Source organism: Rhinolophus ferrumequinum, chromosome 11 (assembly GCF_004115265.2).
Source record: "Rhinolophus ferrumequinum isolate MPI-CBG mRhiFer1 chromosome 11, mRhiFer1_v1.p, whole genome shotgun sequence".
Taxonomy (NCBI): Eukaryota; Metazoa; Chordata; class Mammalia; order Chiroptera; family Rhinolophidae; genus Rhinolophus; species Rhinolophus ferrumequinum.
The window spans coordinates 12,574,274-12,596,358 of NC_046294.1; the positions used below are offsets into that span (position 1 = coordinate 12,574,274).

Consider the following 22,085-nt stretch of genomic DNA (forward strand, 5'->3'; position numbering starts at 1 on the left):
TTAGCAAAGTCCGCAAGGAGGTCGGCCGAAGGGGAAGACTCATTATCCATATCAGAGTCCTGGGGGCCAGAGGCATCGGGAGGGTCATAACATTTTTGTTTCTCATCTTGGAGTTTTTTGTCATAGTGGGAGCGGGAGGGGGGGCGTTATCCTGTACTGGCGGCACCCAGGGAGCGCGAGAGCGCTTCAGTGCTTCATACCTCTCCACTGCATGGTGTAAGACCTGAGAGAGCTCCCCCTGCGCTGGGAGAGGCGGGGTAATCTCGAAACTTCCAGCGATCGATCAAGTATCTTGTACTTTCTGGGAAGATGCTGAGGCGAGGCTTCCCATTGGAATGACCTTGCAGCTGCAAGGCCCTTGTCAGCTCACAGCCTGCTCCCTACACTCCCCGAGACAGAAAAACATTTAATCCATTTGTACACTGCCGTTTTCTTCCTGGCATTATCCCCATAAACGTGGACTAACATGTCCCTCATTTCACTTCCACTCTTGTCAAGTTTAACAAGAAATTTAATGTTTGTTCATCGCTCTAATTCAAGCTCAGACATTCTCCCGACTGCACACAAACACATACAATAATGAATGTGACTCAGCAAGACACCGCCACACATTGGGAGTACAGCTGTGAGACACTGATATACCAAGGTGATGAAACCTTATCAAGCTGTTTGTACAGTGCTGCCAAAGTAATCGCATGGTGGCAAGTTGGGGAACTTAATTGTTAGATCTCATACCTTGGTGATGAGATCTTAGCTGTAGCATTTTGTCACCTCAGATTAAATTATTCTCTAGTTGTTTCACATATACCTGTCATGTCTCTCCAACATTTACAGGGTCTAAGCTTCTGCAGGCTTTTAAAATGTCTCTTATAACCTCCATCACATCTTGCACAGGACTGGGAACACAGGAGATATTAGTATATAATATTTGGTTCCTCAATCACTGTAAATATAATATGAGTTAGGTGCCCCCTTGTGCCTTGTACTTGTTGTGTCAGGGGAACACTCTGTCCAGGTGGAACCCGGACACTGACTCCCCAGTCAGCAGGAGTAAACTTGGGAAGGCCTTGCCAGCCTCCCTGGCTGAACAATAGCTGACCCGCCAGCAGAATGCATGAAGAGGATCACATAGGTTGCCCTGTGGCCATGGTAACCTCCTGTACATTGTGAAATTGCTGGAATCATGTCCCCCCGCCTTCTACCCTAGATAATTACACTGAAACTTGTGATTCATTATCCCCATGCTTGCTGATTGTAATCGCTATGGCCTAGCTTTCTTTCCTGACTGGTAATCTATTGGAAAAAGCCCTATATAATTAGTGTCCTGGGGGAGCCCTAGTTTGAACTCTCCGACGGGGATGCTCACCGAACACACCTGAAGCCAAGAGACTGTCTTGGTTCCCCAGCGCCTTGGAAACACTCTTCCAGTGGTGAGAACTCACTGTTGCTCTTTGTCATACTTTGCTTTATTCTGTCTATCTTACTTATTGCTTCACTTAGTGTTTTGCTGCCTCAACTCCATCTCAGTGTACATGGTGAATGCATATTTGACACCCAAATTCTGTGGCCACTTAAAACGTAGCCCCTTGCTGCAACAATCACCCATCTGCTAATGCATTTATTTCAAAATCAGAGCATAAGTGTGAGTGTCCTATAAATAGCACAGAAGATAAAGTATATGAGGGGTTATCTAGTATAAAAAACAGCTCTTTGTTTTGAAAGTAAAAAGTATGCCCCCATAGAGATTCAGTCAGTCAACCTACCTGGTTGCCTCAATTCTTGATGGCATTTACTGAATATTTTCCAGTCAGAAAACTGATTCATTGGCACAATTTACCACAGGCTAACGGAGTTTTGATTCACTAACAGAGTCTAAAGGTAAAGTAATCAAAGAAATGTAAAGAGTATCTTTACTGATCTAAAATGTGGAAATCTTGGTTCGAATTGGTCCGAACTGAGGTGGCTTTGTAGGCTATCTGCCTCAAGCTGAAATGGAGCTGTTGCCTTCATTTCTCCCAGAGAAGCCAGATACCAATTAAGTAGACAAGCCTTCCTGGGACTCCCACAAGATCACACTGATGGTGAGGAAAAAGGCAAAACATCAACTTTTGTCTCGAAGTGCCACCATCTTTCCACATACCCTAGCATGCTGACATTGAGAGAGAATGTAAATGAACCCAAATTGCACAGGAAGGAGATGAGAGGGTGAGTTTCCAGTCCAGGTGATCCCTACCTGAAGTCTATGTACTTGAAACTATGGACCACTGAAGAAAAGGAGGAAAGTAGCTCAATTGTCAACATTCTTCAAAATACAGATAGATATGAATAGGCCTTCATCAATACCATAAAGTATAAGGGGCTCATCTAAAACTCAACAAAAAAAACTTAATAGTTTACCTTTTGCACTATTCCTTACACTCTTACTTAACCAAAAATAGTATAACACTTGGTCAACCTGTTCTCATGAGTGTTTTTTCATGTTTTCTTTCTAATTCTACCCTGAGTTCACTTCCTTCCTCCACAACTTCCCTGTGGCATTTTTCACCCCTGCATTTCTGAGGGTGTAGATGCTGGGGGTCAACATGGGGGTGACACCCGTGTAGAACACAGCCTCCGGTTTGTCCTCAGTGAAGGTGGACGAGGGCCGCGCGTAGAGGAAGACAGTGGGTCCAAAGCAGAAGACGACGACTGTGATGTGAGAGGCACAGGTAGAGAGGGCTTTGCACCTCCCCTCTGCAAAGTGGTTCCTCAAGTGGACCAAGATGATGATATAGGAGGACACCAAGAACAAGGACAGCCAACACATAACCCCCTCCACAGAGGTGTCAGCAGGGCAAGCCTGAATAAGGGATGCAAGCACAGAGACCTTGGTCAATCACATCGGGAGCACAAGAGGGCAACTGAACCATGACAGTGATGTGGACTGTGGAGTAAATATGCTCCCAGCCATGCACCAGCAGCAGAAGATGACACACAGGCCAACTCATGATGGTTGTATAGTGAAGGGGTTTGCAGATGGCCACGTAGCGCTCATAGGCCATTACCATGAGCAGGAATTGCTCAGTAACTACAAAGTGGAAGAAGATCTGAGCCACACAGACCTCCCGCGAGATGGCTGTAATCTTGGCAAATACTAAGCCTGTGATGAATTTAGGGATAACAGTAGAGGAGTAACTGATCTCCACCAGCTGAGGAAGAAGCACATGGGGACGCCAACTCTTACTAATGTTGACCATCGGAACAAGGAGGCCATTGCCCACCACCGTACCCAGGTACATGGCAAGAGACACTGCAAAGCAAACTCTCTGCACCTCTGGATCCTGAAAAAGACTGGTGATACTTAACTCAGTCACGTTATTTATACTTGCTATAGAATCCAGTCAGGCGTGCTGGACATTAGCAGCTGAGAGACTGAAATAAACAAACACGGATGTGACACCAATTCAACTGATTTATAGCACATAGGGCAGTGTAAACCACTATACAATACTACATTTATCACAATACCATTCATTTAACCAACATGTACTCATTCAGCAACACAAATTAACAATATAACGAGAGTTTATATATTAGACAATCAAGGGTCCAAGAAATGGTTATTTCCCCAGAATCACACACAATGTAGTGCATTCTGGGACTCAGAACCAGGCTTTCTGACTTCAGCCAGGATTCTTTCTAAATCACCACAATATATTCTAAATTTGGGGAGTTATTCAAGTCTATATTTTTACTGTCTACATTGCATTTTGACAGTTCTTTCTTACTGGGGAATCCTCATGAGACGCTTTAGCCCCTAAATTCCTTGTATCCTTCATCTCTGCTTCAGGGAATCATCTTCGCACTAATTATTCCCTTTCAAAATGTCTCTGTACAGTTTTAGTTTTTTTTTTCCACTCAGTAATAGCAGTCTTCAATTTACTCAGGCCAGATTCTTTTGCCAGTATTGCAGTTTCAATAATTATATTTATATGACAAATGCTCAAATACTCTGGAGAGAATTCAATTTACTAGCTTGTCTCCATTACTTCACTATGACTTTCACACCTCTTGCCTTACTGTTCCAACTTCTGAGAGCTCTTGAACTCAAAGTGATTGTTCTCCGAGAGCACTGTTAGGGCTGGCCAGTCAACCAGCTCGTTTTAATTCCAGCTGGTAGTCAGCAGCAAAGTACATGGTAACAAGAGTGAAGATTTCTTTGAGTTATACCCCTAGAACAGATAATTACTGAGCACCTCCAACATACGTGTAAATTACTAAACTTTACAGAAGAAATACAGATCATGATACACACCTCAAGCTAACAAGATCATGTAATTCAAAACAATATACTGTAGCTTAAGGTGCTATAGTAGAGACTTTTTTTTACTACTTCTGACACTTGAGAATAGCGATGAAAAAGTATGAACACCTTGAGTCTCAACTCTAAATTTTATCCCCATTGTTTTTCCCCTTATCTCTGATTTCATAATGAACTTTGCAAGAAATATACTTTTAGAATTAAAACACACCCAAATCAGGTGGTGTTTTCAGAACCCAAAGTCAAATCTCCTTCCATCACCATATATTTGACCTCCTTTATCCTCTTTTCCCACCGTCCCTACCCCTTTACCCTCTGGTAACCACTAAACTGTTGTCTGTGTCTACGAGTTTTGTTTTGTTTGTCTTGTTCCTTTGTTCCTTTCAGTTTATAGTCCCACATATGAATGAAGTCATGATTCTCAACTTTTACCTCAAGATCCATCCATGTTGTTGCAAACGGCAGTTTGTACATGTTTATCACTATCAACTTCACTCTTAGAATTGCTTTCTCTCCATTCCATACATTTTTCATGTCGTATTTCCATTTTCATTTGTTTTAAGATTTTTTTTTTATTTCTCTTTTGATTTCTTTTTTGTCCCATTGGTTATTCAGTAACATGTTATTTAATTATATACTCATTACTTTATGTAAATCCTCCAGTGGACTTATATGGTTTGTCTCTCTATAATTATTTCAAATTTTTAAGTGCTCTTTATTTTCAAAAATCCTTGTCGATTATAAATGTTTTTCAGTTGTGTTTTCTAACTAGTAATTCCATCTTTACTACAAATGGTCAAGAGATACATGGAAAGATGCTCAATATCATAAATCAGGGAATTCAAATCAAAACCACAATAAAATATCAGTTCACACCTGTCAGAATGGCCACCATGAAAAAAACAAGAGATGTGTGTGTTTTAGAAGATGTAGAGAAAAGGGAACCCTTGTGCATTTTTGGTAAAATGTATTGGTTCAATCAATGTGGTAAATAGTATGAAAGTTCCTCAAGAAATTAAAAATAGAACTACCATATGATCCAGCGATTCCACTGAGTATCCAAAGCAAACTAAATTACTATCTCAAAGAGATAGCTGCACCATGTTCATTGAAACATTATTTACAATAGCCAGGACAGGGAAACAACCTAAGTGTCCATGAATGGATAAAGAAATATATATATATATATATATATATATATATATATATATATATATATATATATATACATACATACATACATATATATATATATACATATATATATTATTCATAATATATATGAATATTTCACCCATGGGAAAGAAGAAAATCCTGTCATTTGAGACAACATAGATGGATCATGAGGGCATTATGTTAATTAAAACAATGTGATACAACTTCATGAATAGATAATTATATAAGTCTCAGAAACTGACATAATTATACATAGAAATTTATCATACGAAAGTAGAAATAAGGTAAATTATTCAAAAGAAGATGTTAGCACAATTGGTTTGCCATTTGAAAAAAATTAAACTTGATGCTCAACTTGATACTTACATCAAAATTAATTCTGAATTAAAGGATTACAAGTAAAATTAAAACCATTAAAGAGTTAGAAGCAGAATCAGTGAATATGATCATCACTCTCACTGGTCAGGAAATTCCACAAGTTTAAGAACCTCTCTGCTACAAATGGGGACAAAGACCAAATGTTTATTTCTTATTATAAGTCACAGTATCACAAAGTTCCAGCTGTGCTATATACTAACTGTGAACTTTGGCAACTCAAGTAACTTTTCAGCACCCCATTTTCAAAGTTTAAAAAGAATCACAAATAAGAAAAAGCTAAAGGAGTTCATCACCACCAAACCAGTATTATAAGATGTGTTAAAGGGACTTCTCTAAGAAGAAGAAGGAGGGGAAAAGATAAAAAATATGGATAAAATGGCAATAACTACATATCTATCAACAATCACTTTAAGAGTAAATGAATTAAATGCTCCAATCAAAAGACATAGGGTGGCTGAATGGATAAGAAAACAAGACACTTACATATGCTGCCTAAAAGAGACTCACTTCAGATCAAAAGACACACACAGACTGAAAGTAAAGGGATGGGAAAAGGTATTTCATGAAAATGGAAACAAACAAACAAAAAAAACCAACCTGGGGTAGCAATACTTATTCCAGACTAAACAGACTTTAAAACAAAGGCTATCACAAGAGACAAAGAAGGGCCCAGTAATACCACTTCTGGGGAATTATCCAAAGAAATCCAAAACACTAATTCAAAAAGATACATGCAACTATATATCCATGGCAGCATTGTTTACAACAGCCAAGATATGGAAGCAACCTAAGTGTCCACCAAATAAGAACTGGTACATACTGAGGGTGCCAAAAAATTGTATACACATTTTAAGAAAGGAAAAAAAAACTATATTACAATTGTAATACTCAATATATACCAATAACAAAAATTGAATACAAGTCATGTGTATACATTTTTTTGGCATCTCCCGTATACTCATATACAGTGGAATATTATTTGGTCATAAAAAATGAAATCTTGCCATCTGCAAAAAAAGTAGATGGACCTAGAGGATATCATATTAAGTGAAATAAGTCGGACAGAGAAAGAGAAATACCATATGATTTCACTTATATGTGTGGTCTAAAAAAACAAAAAAAATGAACAAACAAAAGAGAAAAAAAACTCATAGAGAACATTTTGATGGTTTCCAGATAGGAGAGGAATTGGGAGCATGGGTGAAAAAGGGGAAGGAATTAAGAAGTACAATTTGACAGTTACAAAATAGTCATGGGGATGTAAAGTACAGCACAGGGAACGTAGTCAATAATATTGTAATAACTATGTATGGTGCCAAGTGGGTACTAGATTTGTTGGGGGGGGTCACCTTGTAAGTTGTATAAATGTTTATCTAATCACTATGTTGTATAGTTGAAACTAATATAATACTGTATGTCACCTGGAATTTGAAAATAAAAATTATTTTTTAAAAAACAAAGTTTAAAAAGATAAGGATATCTATCACTTCCTCAGTGTTCTATTGTCCCTGGTACACACTACCATCATATTTGTAACATTGTGTTTATTCACATGTCCAATCTCCCCACTCGGTTGTGAGCTGCTTGATAACAAAGCTCCTGACCACTTGGTTCTAGATAATGTTCACTATTTGGCACATAGTATGCTAGTAAATGTTTGTGGAATAAGGAATTAATCAATACCCGTCCTGTCCACTTCAAGATGTCCAAAAATAAACTCCTGATCTTTCCCCTCAAACATATTCTTCTGGAAGCTACTACCGCAGTTGATGGCAGCTCCGACTTTCTGAAGGCTCAGCCGAAAAATCCTGTAGTCATCCTTGATTGCTCTTTTCTCACATCTCTCATAGAATCAGTTAAGAACTCCTGTTGTCTTTACCTCCACGATGTAAGGAGAATCTGTTCTCACCACCTCCACAGCTCCCCTACCCCCCTCACCTCACTCCTACCCCACCCCAGTCCCGTTCTGAGCCACAGTCACTTCTCCCTCGCTTCCTAACTGGTGTCCCTAGTTCTCCTCTTACCACAGACCCTACCTGCAGTGTGATTTCATGACAACAGAGAGCTCCCTCAAAGCCCTGCAATGGGTGCCCTTTCCATTCACAGTAAAAACCAGAACCTTTGCCATGACACACAGCGCTGCGGGATCTTATCCCCACTGCCTCTCTAACCTCATCCCACTCTCCCCCAATCCCTCCTTTCCCAGCACACTGGCCTCCTTGTTATTCATCTAACACATCAGGCACGCTGCCACCCTGGGAACTTTGCACAGGTTGTGCCTTCTACACCGAGAACATTCTTACCTAGATATCTATTGGCAACTCCCTCAGCTCCCTGAAGTCTTTGTGCAAATAACACTTTCTCAAGCAGGCTATTTGATCATCCTATTTAAAATCCCAACCTCTCAGCACTCCCAGTGTCCTTTACCCTGTTCTGCTTTTTCTTCTATCCATCCACACATTGCTCTCAAACACATTATATAATTATTATATTTTATTGTCTGCCTCCCCCTCCACACTAGAGTATGAGCTCCATGAGGCAGGGTTCATTGTCTATTTGGTTCTCTAATGCATCCTAAATGCTTGGAACATTGCCTGGCACATTGTAGATGCTCAATTAATATTTCTTGAATGAATAAATGATAGGCAGAGTTCAAAAGTAATAATACCAATCTGTACATATATAAGACTTTACAGTTGTACATAATCTTAGTTCACTGAGCTAATATTGACTGTTACTAATATGTGCCAGACACAGGCTTAGCTCCTTACATATACAGTATTAGCTCAAATCAACACAACCACCTTTGGAAATGCATTTTATTTATGCCCTCCTTTTACACAGGCAGGATCAAAAAATCATAGTTATTTTCTTAAGGTCATAACTAACAACAACAACTCCTTCTACGCCACATACAAAATATTGTATGTGGAAAGCATTTTGTTACCTAGAAACTATGAGGTTGATGCAAATGTCTACCCTGGAACATGTATAGTGTCAGAACACAGATCAGAAACAGACCTAGGAAAACAGTGAAGGCATGTTAAATGAATGAATGAATAAGTGAATGTACAAGCAAATGTCTCAGAGTCTAAGTAATTTGTGAATCATTGATTATAACATTTGAAACTGTTTAGATTCAACAAAGATTGTTGAGCCCCTAAGTGCCAACAAAGATTGTCACTGACCCTACATGTCTAGGACCATATTGAATGCTTTTTCCAACAGGGCTGTTTTAAGGACAAGATAAGGTTTTTAAAGGCAAGAGGAGAGAGATGTTAACATTAGGAAGTTGGGCTTCAGGCCTTCTCTTCCGGATACATTACTCAACAAACATGGAAAATTGCAATAACTTCCACTGTGAGTACATCAGCCAACAACTGGAGGATGCTGGGTGGTTATTAATGATTCATTGTCAAGGGAAACTTAGAAAGTGGGGACAAAGGAAGTGACTTCCATAGGATTCTCTTTGAGCATTGCTTTTTATCACATTTTGTTACTGTGGCTGCAAAAATATCAAGTCAAATGACACTTTTTCCACGGGGATATGAAAGACAGTTTGGGGAATATAATCAATAATGTTGTAAAGATTTTGTAGGGTGTCAGATGGGCACTTGTCTTATTAGGGAGCCCACTTCATGGACGGTGTATATGCCTGACCACTGCACTGTACACCTGAAGCTGAAGATGAATAATAATGAATGTCAACTATAATATATGTCTTTACAGGATGTGGAGTACAGCATAAGGAATAGAGTCAGTGGAACTGTAACAGCCATATATGATGTCAGAGGGGTAGTAGATTGGAGGAGGGGTATCCACTGTGATAAAGATTTAAATGAGAATCACTTCTCAGCCTTTTGGCTAAGATGAAGTGTAGGAGTTAGATAAGCTCCAGTCTCTGCATCTCCAGAGACAGGATCCTGGGGAAGGATTCACAGAAGTCTGAGAAGAGAATCAAAATGCCTGGAGCACAGTCTCATTGAAGTTGGCACAAAAGGTGTGACTCAGACAAAATTAAGGCACAGCTGAAAATGAGAATAAGCAATCACACTGCCAAAGGCAGGAACAAGGAAATCACCATCATCCTTTGGGATATTCTGCCCAGGCTTATTAAGCATCTGCCTCTCCCAGAAATTTCCCAGGGAAAAAGTACGTATTTTACAGCGAAATTCTTCTTCTATCCTCTTCTAAAATTCTGAAAATGGTTTGATCAGATGGTTACATTTATCCACAGGTTAGAGAGGAGAGATTGCCCTGGAAATAGCCAGCCAGTTCCTATCATTAAAGGAGAATATAATAACCAAAAATAACATACTCATTGTGTGCATCCCAAAAAAGAATCTGGTAGCAGGTAGATACCCTAATCATTAGCTCATGAAAAAGAAATTCAACGATATTTTGTTTTCAGTTAGGCTTAGAATTTATGTAAAACATGCACACTGTTTCTAGCTGATCTTTTGGTAACACTCCAAAAAGGATCAGTAAGGACATTGGGATATAAGACCAAATGTCTGCGTGGGGTTGCTCAGTCGGTACTGGGGCCGTCATGGAAACTCCCCTAGGAGACAGCATCATAGTCAGCAAGACCTCAGGCTCTGGGGCCAATTCCATGGGACTGACTCCCAGCTCTGCCACATCCCAGCGGAATGGCATTTGGCAACAAACTTGACCTCTCAGAAACTCAGTTTCCTCATATTCAGATGGTGCTAATAATCCATATCATCTAGGATGGCTGTTGTGGGATCATGTAAGAGTACAATCATGCATCGCTTAATGATGGGGATACGTTCTGAGGAATGTGTCATTAGGCGATCCCATCATTGTACGGACATACAGACTGCAATCATACAAACCTAGATACCTAGGCTACGGGTAGAGCCTACTGCTTAGGCTATAAGCTTGTACAGCATGTTACTGGACAAAATAACATGAGATTAAGTCAAGAGCAAGAGAAAATGATGCCATCAAGGGAGCAGTGAACATGAGACGTATGAGGCTGCTGCCAGCGGCACGCTGTTCTATAGCAGACTTTTGCTTTGTAAGTAGAAAGAGTACACTCTAAAATAGCAATAAAAAGGATAATAGTGTAAATACATAAATCAGTAACATAGTCATTTATTATCATTATCAAGTATTATGTATTGTACATAATTCTATGTGCTATACTTTTATAAGCCTAGCAGCACAGGTTTGATTACACCAGAATCACCACAAAAATGACTAATATGTTACACTAATGTTAGAATGGCTACAATGTTACTAGCTGATAAGAATTTTTCAGCTCCATTATAATCTTATGTGACCAGTGTCACACACGCAATTCGTCATTGACTGAAACACTGTTATGCAGTGCGTGACTGTACGCTTATGTAGCTAGCACAGTGCCTGGCGCTTAGTAGGTGCTCAGTATGTATCAAGTATTATTAGATCTCCATAGTTTCATGGCAGACTCAAGTGGGAGTTTGGTTTATCAGGGCAATGTCATAGGATTTATTTACAAAGTTATTTTTCATTTCTATTCATTTCAAATATTTTTATTAAATTTCAAGAACAAAGAATCATAAGACTTGGGATACCAGATGGGCACGATGTTCAGCCACTTGCTCATAGAGCCAATCCCTCTAATGGTAAAGAGGGAACAACATGGCGGGTGCTCATGTCAAGATTTATTCTCCCTTCCCGTCCATTCATGAGATTCTATTCTGACCCAGACTCTCCCAGAGAAAATCATCATCATCATTTGCATTTTACTTTTATGCTTTGTATGACAAAATAATACATACCTTATGTTATTTGAACCTCAAAACATTCCTATTAAGTATTTACTATTCTTATCCCCATTTTACAGATAAAGAAAGTGAGATTCAGAGAAATTAAGTAATTTGCCCAAATTCATACATACACATTAGAGATACTTTGGAAAGTAGAGAAAAATACAGTGAAATATTAGAAATCATAATATTATGGTGAATTTCTTTCCATTGTTCCCTTTCAATTATTTATGAGCTTTTATGTTACTCCCTATTTGGTACAATAGTACATGACCTTCCTCTATAAATCTCTAGACAATTTTCCTTAAGTCGATTCCTTCAAGAGGGAAGGCTAAGATAAAGGGCATGAACATTTTTGAGGGTCCAGATAGAATTTTATGCAGTGTGAAGACATCATTTCCTCTTCCAGGAATTAGGGAAGACACTGATAAAACAAGGATGATCATTAACTCTCAACCCAGACTACTTTTCTCCAACCTAAACATCTTCAAACACCTGCAACCTATCCTCCTGTCCTTATTTCCTCCTCTCTCATTCTGTACAAATTCCTCACACCATCCTTAGGCCATGAACATGCCCTTTGACCTCATGGTCTGCGAAGACCTGAAGAAGACTGAATAGAGTGCTAAAGGGACTTCCCACTTCCTATAGCTCATGCTGCTACTGTGTTTCCCCCAGAAGAAGACCTAGCTGGACCATCAGCTCTAATGCGTCTTTTGGAGCAAAAATTAATGTAAGACTCGGTCTTATATTATAGTAACATAAGACTGGGTCTTATATTAATTTTTGCTCCACAAGACACATTAGAGGTGATGGTCCTTCTAGGTCTTATTTTCAGGGAAACAGGGTATCACCAAGTGGAGCTGCCGTGGGTCAGGCACTGTTCATGAGCTTCACACATTATCCTAGTTCACTCATCACAACCCTCTGAGATAACTGTTAATAGCCTCACTTTAGAGATGAGAAAAAGGAAGCTCAAAACATTTAGTGTTTAAGTGACTCGCTCAAAGTCACAGATAGCAAGCGCTGTAACAGGAGTTACAACCAAATCTAGGAGACATTGCATCTCTCACTGTCAGAGAGTTTTCTCCATTGCAGTAGTCCTTTTCCCCTATTTCCCCTACCTCCTTCCCTTGCAAGGCTTGTTTGCTACATCCTCCTACTTTCTCTAGTCTCACACTACTGAAAAACTTAACATTGGACTTGACATTACCCAAAGAAGGCAGCATGACACCATGAAAAGGGCACTGGTCTGGAAGCCAAAACACCTCAGTTTTACTCCCAACTTTGTCCCTCGTATCTCAGTGACCTCAAACAATTCCCTCCATCTGCTTGGTGCTGTATTTCTCCATCTACACAAAACGATGGTTGGAGTAAGCGCTGTGATTCTAAGCTGGAAAAGTAGAAATACACCCCGAAAATTAATTTTTTTTTCAATTTACTGGGGTGACAATTGTTAGTAAAATTACATAGATTTTAGGTGTACAATTCTGTATTACATCATCTATAATGGAAAATTAATTTCACCGTTAATGATAATCAATACTTGATGAATTTAAAAATAACTAGAAAGCCAGTAAGTAGCTTTACACCATTACTAAGTCTATTCACTGCTTTGCCTGAGGACTGATGTGGGAGAATGAGGTTCACATGACATTTGTCATGCGAACTGAATTTGATCTCTTACCAGTTTTCAGATACAGTCTCTGCCTTGAAAGAAAAATTGGTAATGCAACTTAGAAACATTTCTACCTTAAAAGATTAAAATGTAAATAAGTCTTTCAAGAGTCTTTCAAGCTTCAGTTATCAGAGGATTGATTCATTTAGATGAAACAAGGACTTGTCAGGTGCACCTGGGCTTTCGGGAAAGGATACCATGATCACACCTCAGTGAAATACACTCTGGGGATTGTTCTAATTTCCAAAAAGTTAAGGTGGTGTCAGAGCCTGCCTACCAGGACAGCTCATGGGAAAGGCTGGGGAACTCAGCAGCCCTCAGCCATGATCTGGGCATTTATATAACAAGCCTCTAAATAATAACACAGGTGTGAAAGTGCTCTCTGAGCCTGAACAGCTCCACAGGTTAAAGGAACAGTAACCACAGCAGTACAACAGGTGCTTGCATTTATTCAGCAATGCTATATGCCAGGCCCCATGCAGAGCAGTTTAAATGCATCGTTTCACTTAATCCACTCAACATCACTTTGAAGAAGCTATAATTGTTCCTGTTTTTCAGATGAGGAAAATGAGGATTAGAACAAATGAGTGACTTGGCCAAGTTCTCACACCAGTAATGGTTAGAGCCAGAAATGCAAGCCAGTGTGGCCAGCTTCAAAGGTGTGCTCTTAATCACTATACAACACTCCTGATGAGGGAAGTAGGATCATCTGATCACCCAAAGAGGGCATGGCCTCAGCAGCTAAAGGGTGAGCAAGAAAATGGCTAAAGGAAGAGTCTAGTGATGCCACGGGAATCTGGATTAAAAAAAAAAAGTCAACTCCCATGATGCATTTGAAGGCAGGAATCTAAGAAAGACTCAGATACTGTGTGCCAGGACTTTCATCTGGGCACCAAGCACAAGGCAGAGAGAGAGTAAAGCAAGTGAGGACATCTGTTTTCTATAAGGGTCCTCGGTCAGTTCTGGTTTATCCTAGCCAGAGATTCCCGAGTAGACCAAGACTACAGGAGAACTGACCTAAGGGAGCTCTTCCCTCTTCAGGTGAGTGGTGAAAGTCAAAAAGTCTGGCCAGGAGACGTTCAAGTACAGAGGGTTTGGGGAAATTCATGCGGAATCACCCCAGTCAACACCATTGCCAGACGTGAACACCTCTGCTTTGGAAGCCGGAGCACATTCATGGTAACCAAAAGTACCTTGAGGCTTGCTAATGAGACCCCAGGAGCACTACATCCCAATTAAAGGAGTGGGCCATAGGGACAGCCGTACCCCCCTGGCATATTAACTTAGTGGTTCAGACAAACTTTACAAAACAAGGAAGCCACTGTTTTTATCCTGACTTTGGATTTCTATACTGAATCATCCCAAACACATTCCTTCAACAATAGTTATTAAGCAGCTACTATATAAAGTTTTGTGCCATCTATTTGGGGAAATAGCTGCTGTCAAATAGCTGTGGATTTTTTTAAGTAGCAAGGATAAGTTTGAACTAAACGAGCGCTTTGATTACTGCCTTATGTTAACATAGCACTTGGAAAAGTGTTTCCACCTGTGAAGAGGGTAAGACAGACAAGAGGCATAATATGGTGATTAAAAACATGAACTAAGGCTGACTTAGCCACCTGGTAGATACCTAACCTTTAACAAGTGGCTTAACATCTCGGGATACCATTTTCTCGTCTGCAATTTTTTCTTTCTTAGGTTTAAAGAAATCAATACACAATTCCACAATAATAGTTAGAGACACTAATACCACCACCACCTTCCAGCAAGTGGGAGTATGATTCAATTTTAAAAATTAGTAAAGACACAGATTTGAACAACATATGAACCACCTTAACCTAACTGATATTTATAAAGCCCTATACTTTATAACTCAAGAACATATTCTTTCAAGCATACGTGGCACATTCATCAAGATAGACCTTCTATCAGACCATGAAACAAGTTTCATAAATGTCAAAGGAATGACATAATTCATAATGGAATTAAATTAGAAGTCAATAACAATAAGATATCAAAGAAAAAAACAAATATTTTAAAAACAACACATTTCTAAACAATGCATTGGTCAAAGAAATCATTTAAAAAATTAGAATACATTTTAATTGAATAATAATGAAAATACATGTGAAATTATGGGATGCTGCCAAAACATTGCTTAAAAAAACTTTAGTTTTAAATTCTTACATTGGAAGTGAAGAAAGTTCTAAAATTTGGAAACTAAGTTTATACCTTAAGAGATAGAAAAAAAGAAAGAGTAAATTTAAATACAATTAAAGTAGAAGGAAGGAAATAAGAACACAGAAATTTACCACATAGAAAACAAAAACTGATGAAAAAATCTGGACAAAAGCCAGACTTTTATGAGACATAATGAGTGAATATTATGATGAACCTTAACTTTTAATATTAATGTCTCTTGTTGACCTAAAGTTATCAAATTCTACACCGTAGGTAAAAAGTGCAAATTTATACAAAAATACAGCTTACATAATTGACCCAAAAAATGAAACAGGAAATCTGACTAGCCCTCTATTTATTAAATAAATTGAATTTATAGCTTACAAACATTAGACACCAAAAAACTCCAAGCCAAGATGGTTTCATCAAATATTTGAAAATAAATAAATAAATAACACCAAATTTACGCAAACGTATTCAAAACCAGAAAACTTCCCAGCATAACTCTGCCACCAAACACTGACCAAAGAAAACTAGAAGAAAATCACAAACATTACTCATGAACACAGATGCAATAAAATCCTTAATAAAACGTATTTAAATCAAATGTATACAAAGGATAATATATCATGACCAAGTGGGCTTATCCCAGGAAACCAAGGTTGTTTTAACATTCAAAAATCAGAGGCGATTCAAGATTGTGACATAGGACCAGCCTGAACTCCCCTCCTCTCACGGACACACTGAAGCTACAGCTCCCTATGGAACAATTTCCTCTGAAAACTAACTGAGCAACTCCTTCACACGAGGAAAATGAAAAAGTCCACGTGCAAGCCGATAGGAAAGCGACACACTCCACATAAACCTCACCCCGGCGCAGGGACCCATAATTAGCAGGGAACTCACAAACCAAGCGCTTCTCCCTGAGGAGCGAAGCGTTCATGCCCCACGTTAGGCACCCCGACTTTGAAGACCTGCACCTGAGAGACAAGCCCACAAAACATCAGGCTTTGAAAACCTACAGGACTCATGTCCATGAGACCCAAAAGGCTGTAACAAACTGAGAAAAGGCTCTTACAGAGCCCGCATTTAGACTCACCGCCCCAGGGCCCAGCGCAGAAACAGCTCTCTCAAAAGCTCCCAGACCTCACCTGAAAGGGAGTCACCTGCTGCTCTTATAGCATCTGCGGAGGGGCGGGGCCCTGCTGGGAGACTCTGGGTAAGGAGGCCGGTGGGGGACCAGTTTCCTGCTCTCCCTCTGCCCAGCTCCAGGGCCCAACCAGTATGGGGCGGGTGGAGAGTTTACACACATCCGGTGCCCACGTTTTTGCAACTCAGGGGAAACTCCTTGAAGATTTTATATTGAATAAAACGTGGAATATTAAGTGACTTTCAGGTGCACTAAAGATTTTTAAAGAGGTTTCTACTCTGAAAGGAAGATGTGAATTCGATTCCCTGATGGTGCAAGTGTTGGGTATGAAGAACATGCCTTCCAGAATTAAACAATTGTAATAGCAAGTCTCCACGCTACCTATCTACTCTGTGATTTAAGACAACATTATCTTAGTATTAGCTGAATCCGTGTAAAATAGGGGTCGTTAACACCTTCCCGAGGGCCCCTGAGACATGCTGGCCTGTCTGTGATAGCTATGACTATGCCAGCTCTAACACTGTGGATGAGTCTACAGGGTGGGTTTTCACCCACACACAAGAAAGCCATTTCCAGAAGGTACACCATGATAACTACTTATGTTGTTCATTCCATTGCAACACCTGGCTTCTCAGACTTTTCCAGAGAAGCCATATCTCTACCTGATGTCTCTGCTTCCCAGAAATGCCACTGAGTGTGGAGGCTGAGCAAAGATAAGAAGTGAGGGAACCATGATGATGTCTCTGGACATGGCTTCTCAGACTGCTGAACAGTCTTAACACCTGGAATTCTTGGAATAATTTAGGAATAATATAACTTTCACCCAAATCTTGACATTAACTTTGCACATAAAAATCAAAGCAAAGAACTAGTTCTATACAAGTCCCACATTTTTAAAAACTTATGAAGAAGACTGAATGATGCAAGCCTCATGGCACAGTCTGCAGTCATACGAGAAAGATGCCACAGAGACATAATGCCAAGAGGTGAGGCAATTTCAGAGCGAGGTGTGTCAACATTGCACATTCAAGGGCGTTCACCCCAATTGGACGAGCTACATTTTCTGAGGCCGGTCTTCACTCTGATTGAAGAAGCTCCTGCCATGACTCTCTGACTTGAACTTTAGAAGAAGTCTTGGCTCTGCTTCCCCTTCTCAGAATGAAGGTCATTTCCTAAAGTCTCCATAACCGAGCCACACCTGGCTATGACCAATCAAGAAAGAAGCGTAAACATAGTATATTGTAGTCGCTTTTGAACTTCCTTTAGGATTCGAATACCTTTTATTAACATAAATATACAAAAAAAGATTTTTAAAAAGAGATAATCAGTTGTTTTGAAGTCCCATACATGCGTGTTTGGCTGCCTCCTGGCCTCTCTTGCTCTTCCTGCCCCAGTCCCTGAGGTCTCTGAAGAATTCTGGACTCTGAGTCATAGTTCGCAAACAACTGATACAGCACAAACATGGGGCTTTGATCAGTACTTGATCTTCAGTTTCCTCAGCTGCAAAGTGAGCAGCGTTGTCCTGAGATTTAATTTTAGGAAATTTATTGCTGGATGCTCAATTCGTATTAGTCTTCTGCTGCCTACTTCTCATTTTGTGATCTGAACGGTGTTCTCAAGAATGCTGCCATTTTCAATACTATGTCACAAAAAAAAAAAAAAAAAAACCAAAACTTTTCTTGGGCAACACACTGAATTTTGATCCCATGCATTAGGTATCCCTGGCAGCTCATGTCCAGGTTTTGCCGACATAAAAGAGGAGCCAGAGCTGAAGCAGCATATCTTCCTGCTTTCCTATCCTCCAATTCCAGATCTGGCATCTCAGGTTTTCTGTGGACCCAGGAATACTTGTGAACACCCATAAGGCAGTTCATGCTATATATATATATATATATATATATATATATTTAAACTTTTCCTTTACTTTGAAGTCATTCCAGAGGGAAGTACCTGACAATAAGGAGATTATCAGGCCTCCGATTTAGAATTCAGAGACTTAGATGTATTTACGTTCTGTTGATCTTTAGAGAGAAGCAGAGGAATGCACAGAGAAGTCAGGGGCTTAGCAATCAGGCAGACCTAGGTTTACACTCAGGCTCTGTGAGTTACTATGTGACCTTGATCAAGACACTGACTTATCAAGATTCAGTCCCTTCATCTATAAAACAGAGACCTCGTACCAACCTCACCAGTGTGTTTTAGGATCAAATGAGGTAAAATATATGAAATCTCTTGGTTAATAGTAAAATATAAACACACATACATGCTCCTTATTTCTTTATAAATATCAATCTCAGAAACAATGTCAAGAGTGATTATTGTGTTTTCTTAAGTGGTGTAACATTGGTATATTATTTAATAACTGAGATGAAAATAGAGATATAACAACAATAATAACTTCAGAAACTTAATCAACCCAATATTTATTGAGTTTTACCATATGTCGTTTAGAGCAAGGTACAAAGATGAGTAAGATTTAGTCCATATTCTCAAGAGAGTGACAGTCTTGGGGGTCAAGGAGAGAAATCAACACTGAAATATAGGTAGTAAAGACTTTAAAGGATTCTAGCAGAGTGCTCTTGGAATTCAAAAATGGAAAAGGACATATCTGGATAGGATAATCACAGACGCAGCATTTGAGATGAGCATTGGAGAGTGGATGGGACGTTAACATGTAGCGATGGCGGAAATGTTTTCGGTGGAAGTCACAAAGGAACGTTCAGAAAACAGTGAGCTCTACCAGAGTTTAACAGAAAATAAAAATAGAACATTAAGAAAGGGCCGTGCCTTGAAGAAATTGCATGTGATGTAGGAGCTTGTGATTCATTCAGAAGGCAATGGGGAGTCACTGAAGATTTTTGAAGAGGGGAATGATAAAATCCGAAAGACGCTTGCTGGTGATTAATCTGGATGCATGTGGAAAAAAAATCATCTGCTGTGAGTTACAGTCAGTACTGGAGTTAGGGTCTGGGGGTACATTCTTGTGGCATGTGGTGCTGGCTACATGAAGTAGGACTCAAAAAATGAGAATAAAAATATCATACGACAACAGTGAGGACCCAAGAGCAGTTAAACCCATACTTTAATCAATAGGCAGCTCCAGAATGGAGAATGGAAAGGAGTGGGGTGCTCATGGATGAGGAGTGAGAATTCAATGTGGTGGTGGCATAAGAGAGCGGGTTATCGGATACTTTGTGGGAATGGCTGAGAAGCACAAGAAGCCCAGAGGCTGACCATGGAGAAAACTAATGGGCCAGACAATCAGAGGCATAGGGAGAAAACAAAACAAAACAAAACAAAAAGGAGTGAAAAAATGGCAGACGGGTGTGGAAGACGAGAATTTTAGACATCAAAATGTTACTGTTATGTGGGAAATAAAATTTGTGTCTATAAAGTAGATACCATTGTGTAGTGCTTTCAAATCATTTAAAATCTCATTGAAAACCTGGTCTAATACTAGCATGAGTTCATGTGAATCTCAGTCAACAGTCAAAACACCTGTTCTGAGGGCTAAATGCTTCTAGGGCAGCTTGCCCAGAACTCACTAGGCAAATCCTTTTTGTCAGGTCAATAGAATTTCTAAGCATTCAGTGATCACTACTTCCCTCCCTACCATTCACCTCCCAATTCCAAAAGTTCCAGCTTTGCAAACATAAAGGACATATGGCCAGTGTTCACTGAGGCAGTCCTCATCTTCCTGTTCCATCTCCCTCTTCATCAATCCCCGAGAGACCGTGGTTCCTGGAAGACTTTATTCTCTCAAAACCAGCCAATCTGCCTCAAGGTCACTGTCAAATGTGGGTGGCAGCATTAGAAGACCTTTCCTAGACTTCATCCTAGAGACCCTTCGATCCTGTCCAATCCTATAAAGATGAGGAGACTGAAACCTAAAAAAAGAAGGTGACTGGCCTAAAGGCCACTTGCTCAGCTAAAAGTAGAGGCAGAATGAGATCGCAGGGCCCCACTTTCCCATCCCTGGTGTCTCCTATTTGCCCTACCTAAATCATCCATTGCTCTTCCCATCTCACTTTCCTCCCATCAGTCTCCTCATGGCATCTTTCACTTCTGCATTCCTAAAAGACTAAATGATGGGGTTTCAGAAAGGTGTGACCCCCATGTGAAACACGGTGACAATCTTGTCTGCAGGGAGGGTGACACGGCCCGTGTAAACAAAGGAACAGGGAATGAAGAACAAAGGAACAGGGAATGAAGAACAGGCTCACAACTGCAATGTGAGAGGCGCAGGTGGAGAGGGCCCTGAGCGGGCCGTCTGAGGTCTGGCTCCTATAGGAGTGCAGGATGAGCACGTGCGAAGCACGCAGGACCGTGAAGCTGATCACCGAAACGGAGCCGCCATTGGTGATGACTAGCACGCCGATGAGGAAGGTGTCAGAGCAAGCCAACTTCAGCACAGGGTGCATGCCCCAGAAGTTGTGATCGAGAACCTTGGGGCCACAGAAGTGCAGCTGGAAAATAGGGAAGGTTTGCCCAACAGAATGCAGCAAGCCCCCAGTCCATGCTGCTGCCATAGGAGGCCACACACGTGCTGGGAGATTCATGATGAAAGTGTAATTCAAGGGCTTGCAGATGGCCACCTAGTGGTCATAGGACATCACTGTCAGGAGAAAGATCTCAGTGCTCTCAAAGAAATGGAGAAAAATATCTGTGCGATGCAGCTCTTGAGGGAAATGACTTTCCTTTTGATAAGAGAGCCAAGGATGAGCTTGGGGCTGTGACAGCACAGTCACATCTCCACACAGGACAAGTAGCTGGGAAAGAAATAGATGGGGGTGTGAGCCCTTTGGTGGCCATGATGGTTACCGCAATGAGGCCATTAGCCAGCACAATGGCTGTATACAGGAGGAGAAAAATCACAGAAATAATCTTCCATCCCTGTTCTGGAAAATTCCAACCAAATGATTTCAGACACATGGCTTGTAGGGGCCATGTTTTAAAGCACACGGGCTGACAGCCTAGAATCACAGAAACAAAAGAACTCTCCTCAGTAACTAGAAACATCTTTCTCAGGCCTTGAGGAAGATTGTCAGTCTGCTCCCTCTTGAGTCCCCTCTCTGCCTTGGGCTTCTCCAATGTGACGGGGACAAAACAATGATCATCAGCTGCTTGATATTACTTCTAAAACAAGATTTGATATTATAATAAAACTGCCTTGAAGTGTTTTCTCTGATCCAGGCACATGCATTAGCTAATTTAATCCTCACAACAAAAATGAGATGCTATTTTATATGTAAGAAAACTGAGACTCAGAGAGATGTGGTCACTAACTCAAGGCCACACAGCTCTCATTTGAACTGAGGTCTGTATCTTTTAAAATACAGATGTTTCCTATACTACATCATCTGCTCCTGAAGTTTACCTTGATTGTATAAAAGTTTCAATAAATTTTGCCTTATGTATATTTTCTTTCAGTCTTGCCTTATAACATGA

General features: G+C 40.1%; 1 protein-coding gene and 1 pseudogene across 1 annotated transcript; both read right to left on the reverse strand.

The window, feature by feature from the left end:
• Positions 1 to 194: 194 nt before the first annotated feature.
• Positions 195 to 18,069, reverse strand: LOC117029628 (olfactory receptor 4B1-like). The gene is given in 4 exon segments (XM_033118857.1): positions 195 to 380; positions 2,510 to 2,828; positions 2,830 to 3,367; positions 17,985 to 18,069. Coding segments are annotated over 4 exon segments (1,128 nt in total).
• Positions 18,070 to 20,661: 2,592 nt separating this feature from the next.
• Positions 20,662 to 21,585, reverse strand: LOC117029912 (olfactory receptor 4X1-like; annotated as a pseudogene).
• Positions 21,586 to 22,085: the final 500 nt, after the last annotated feature.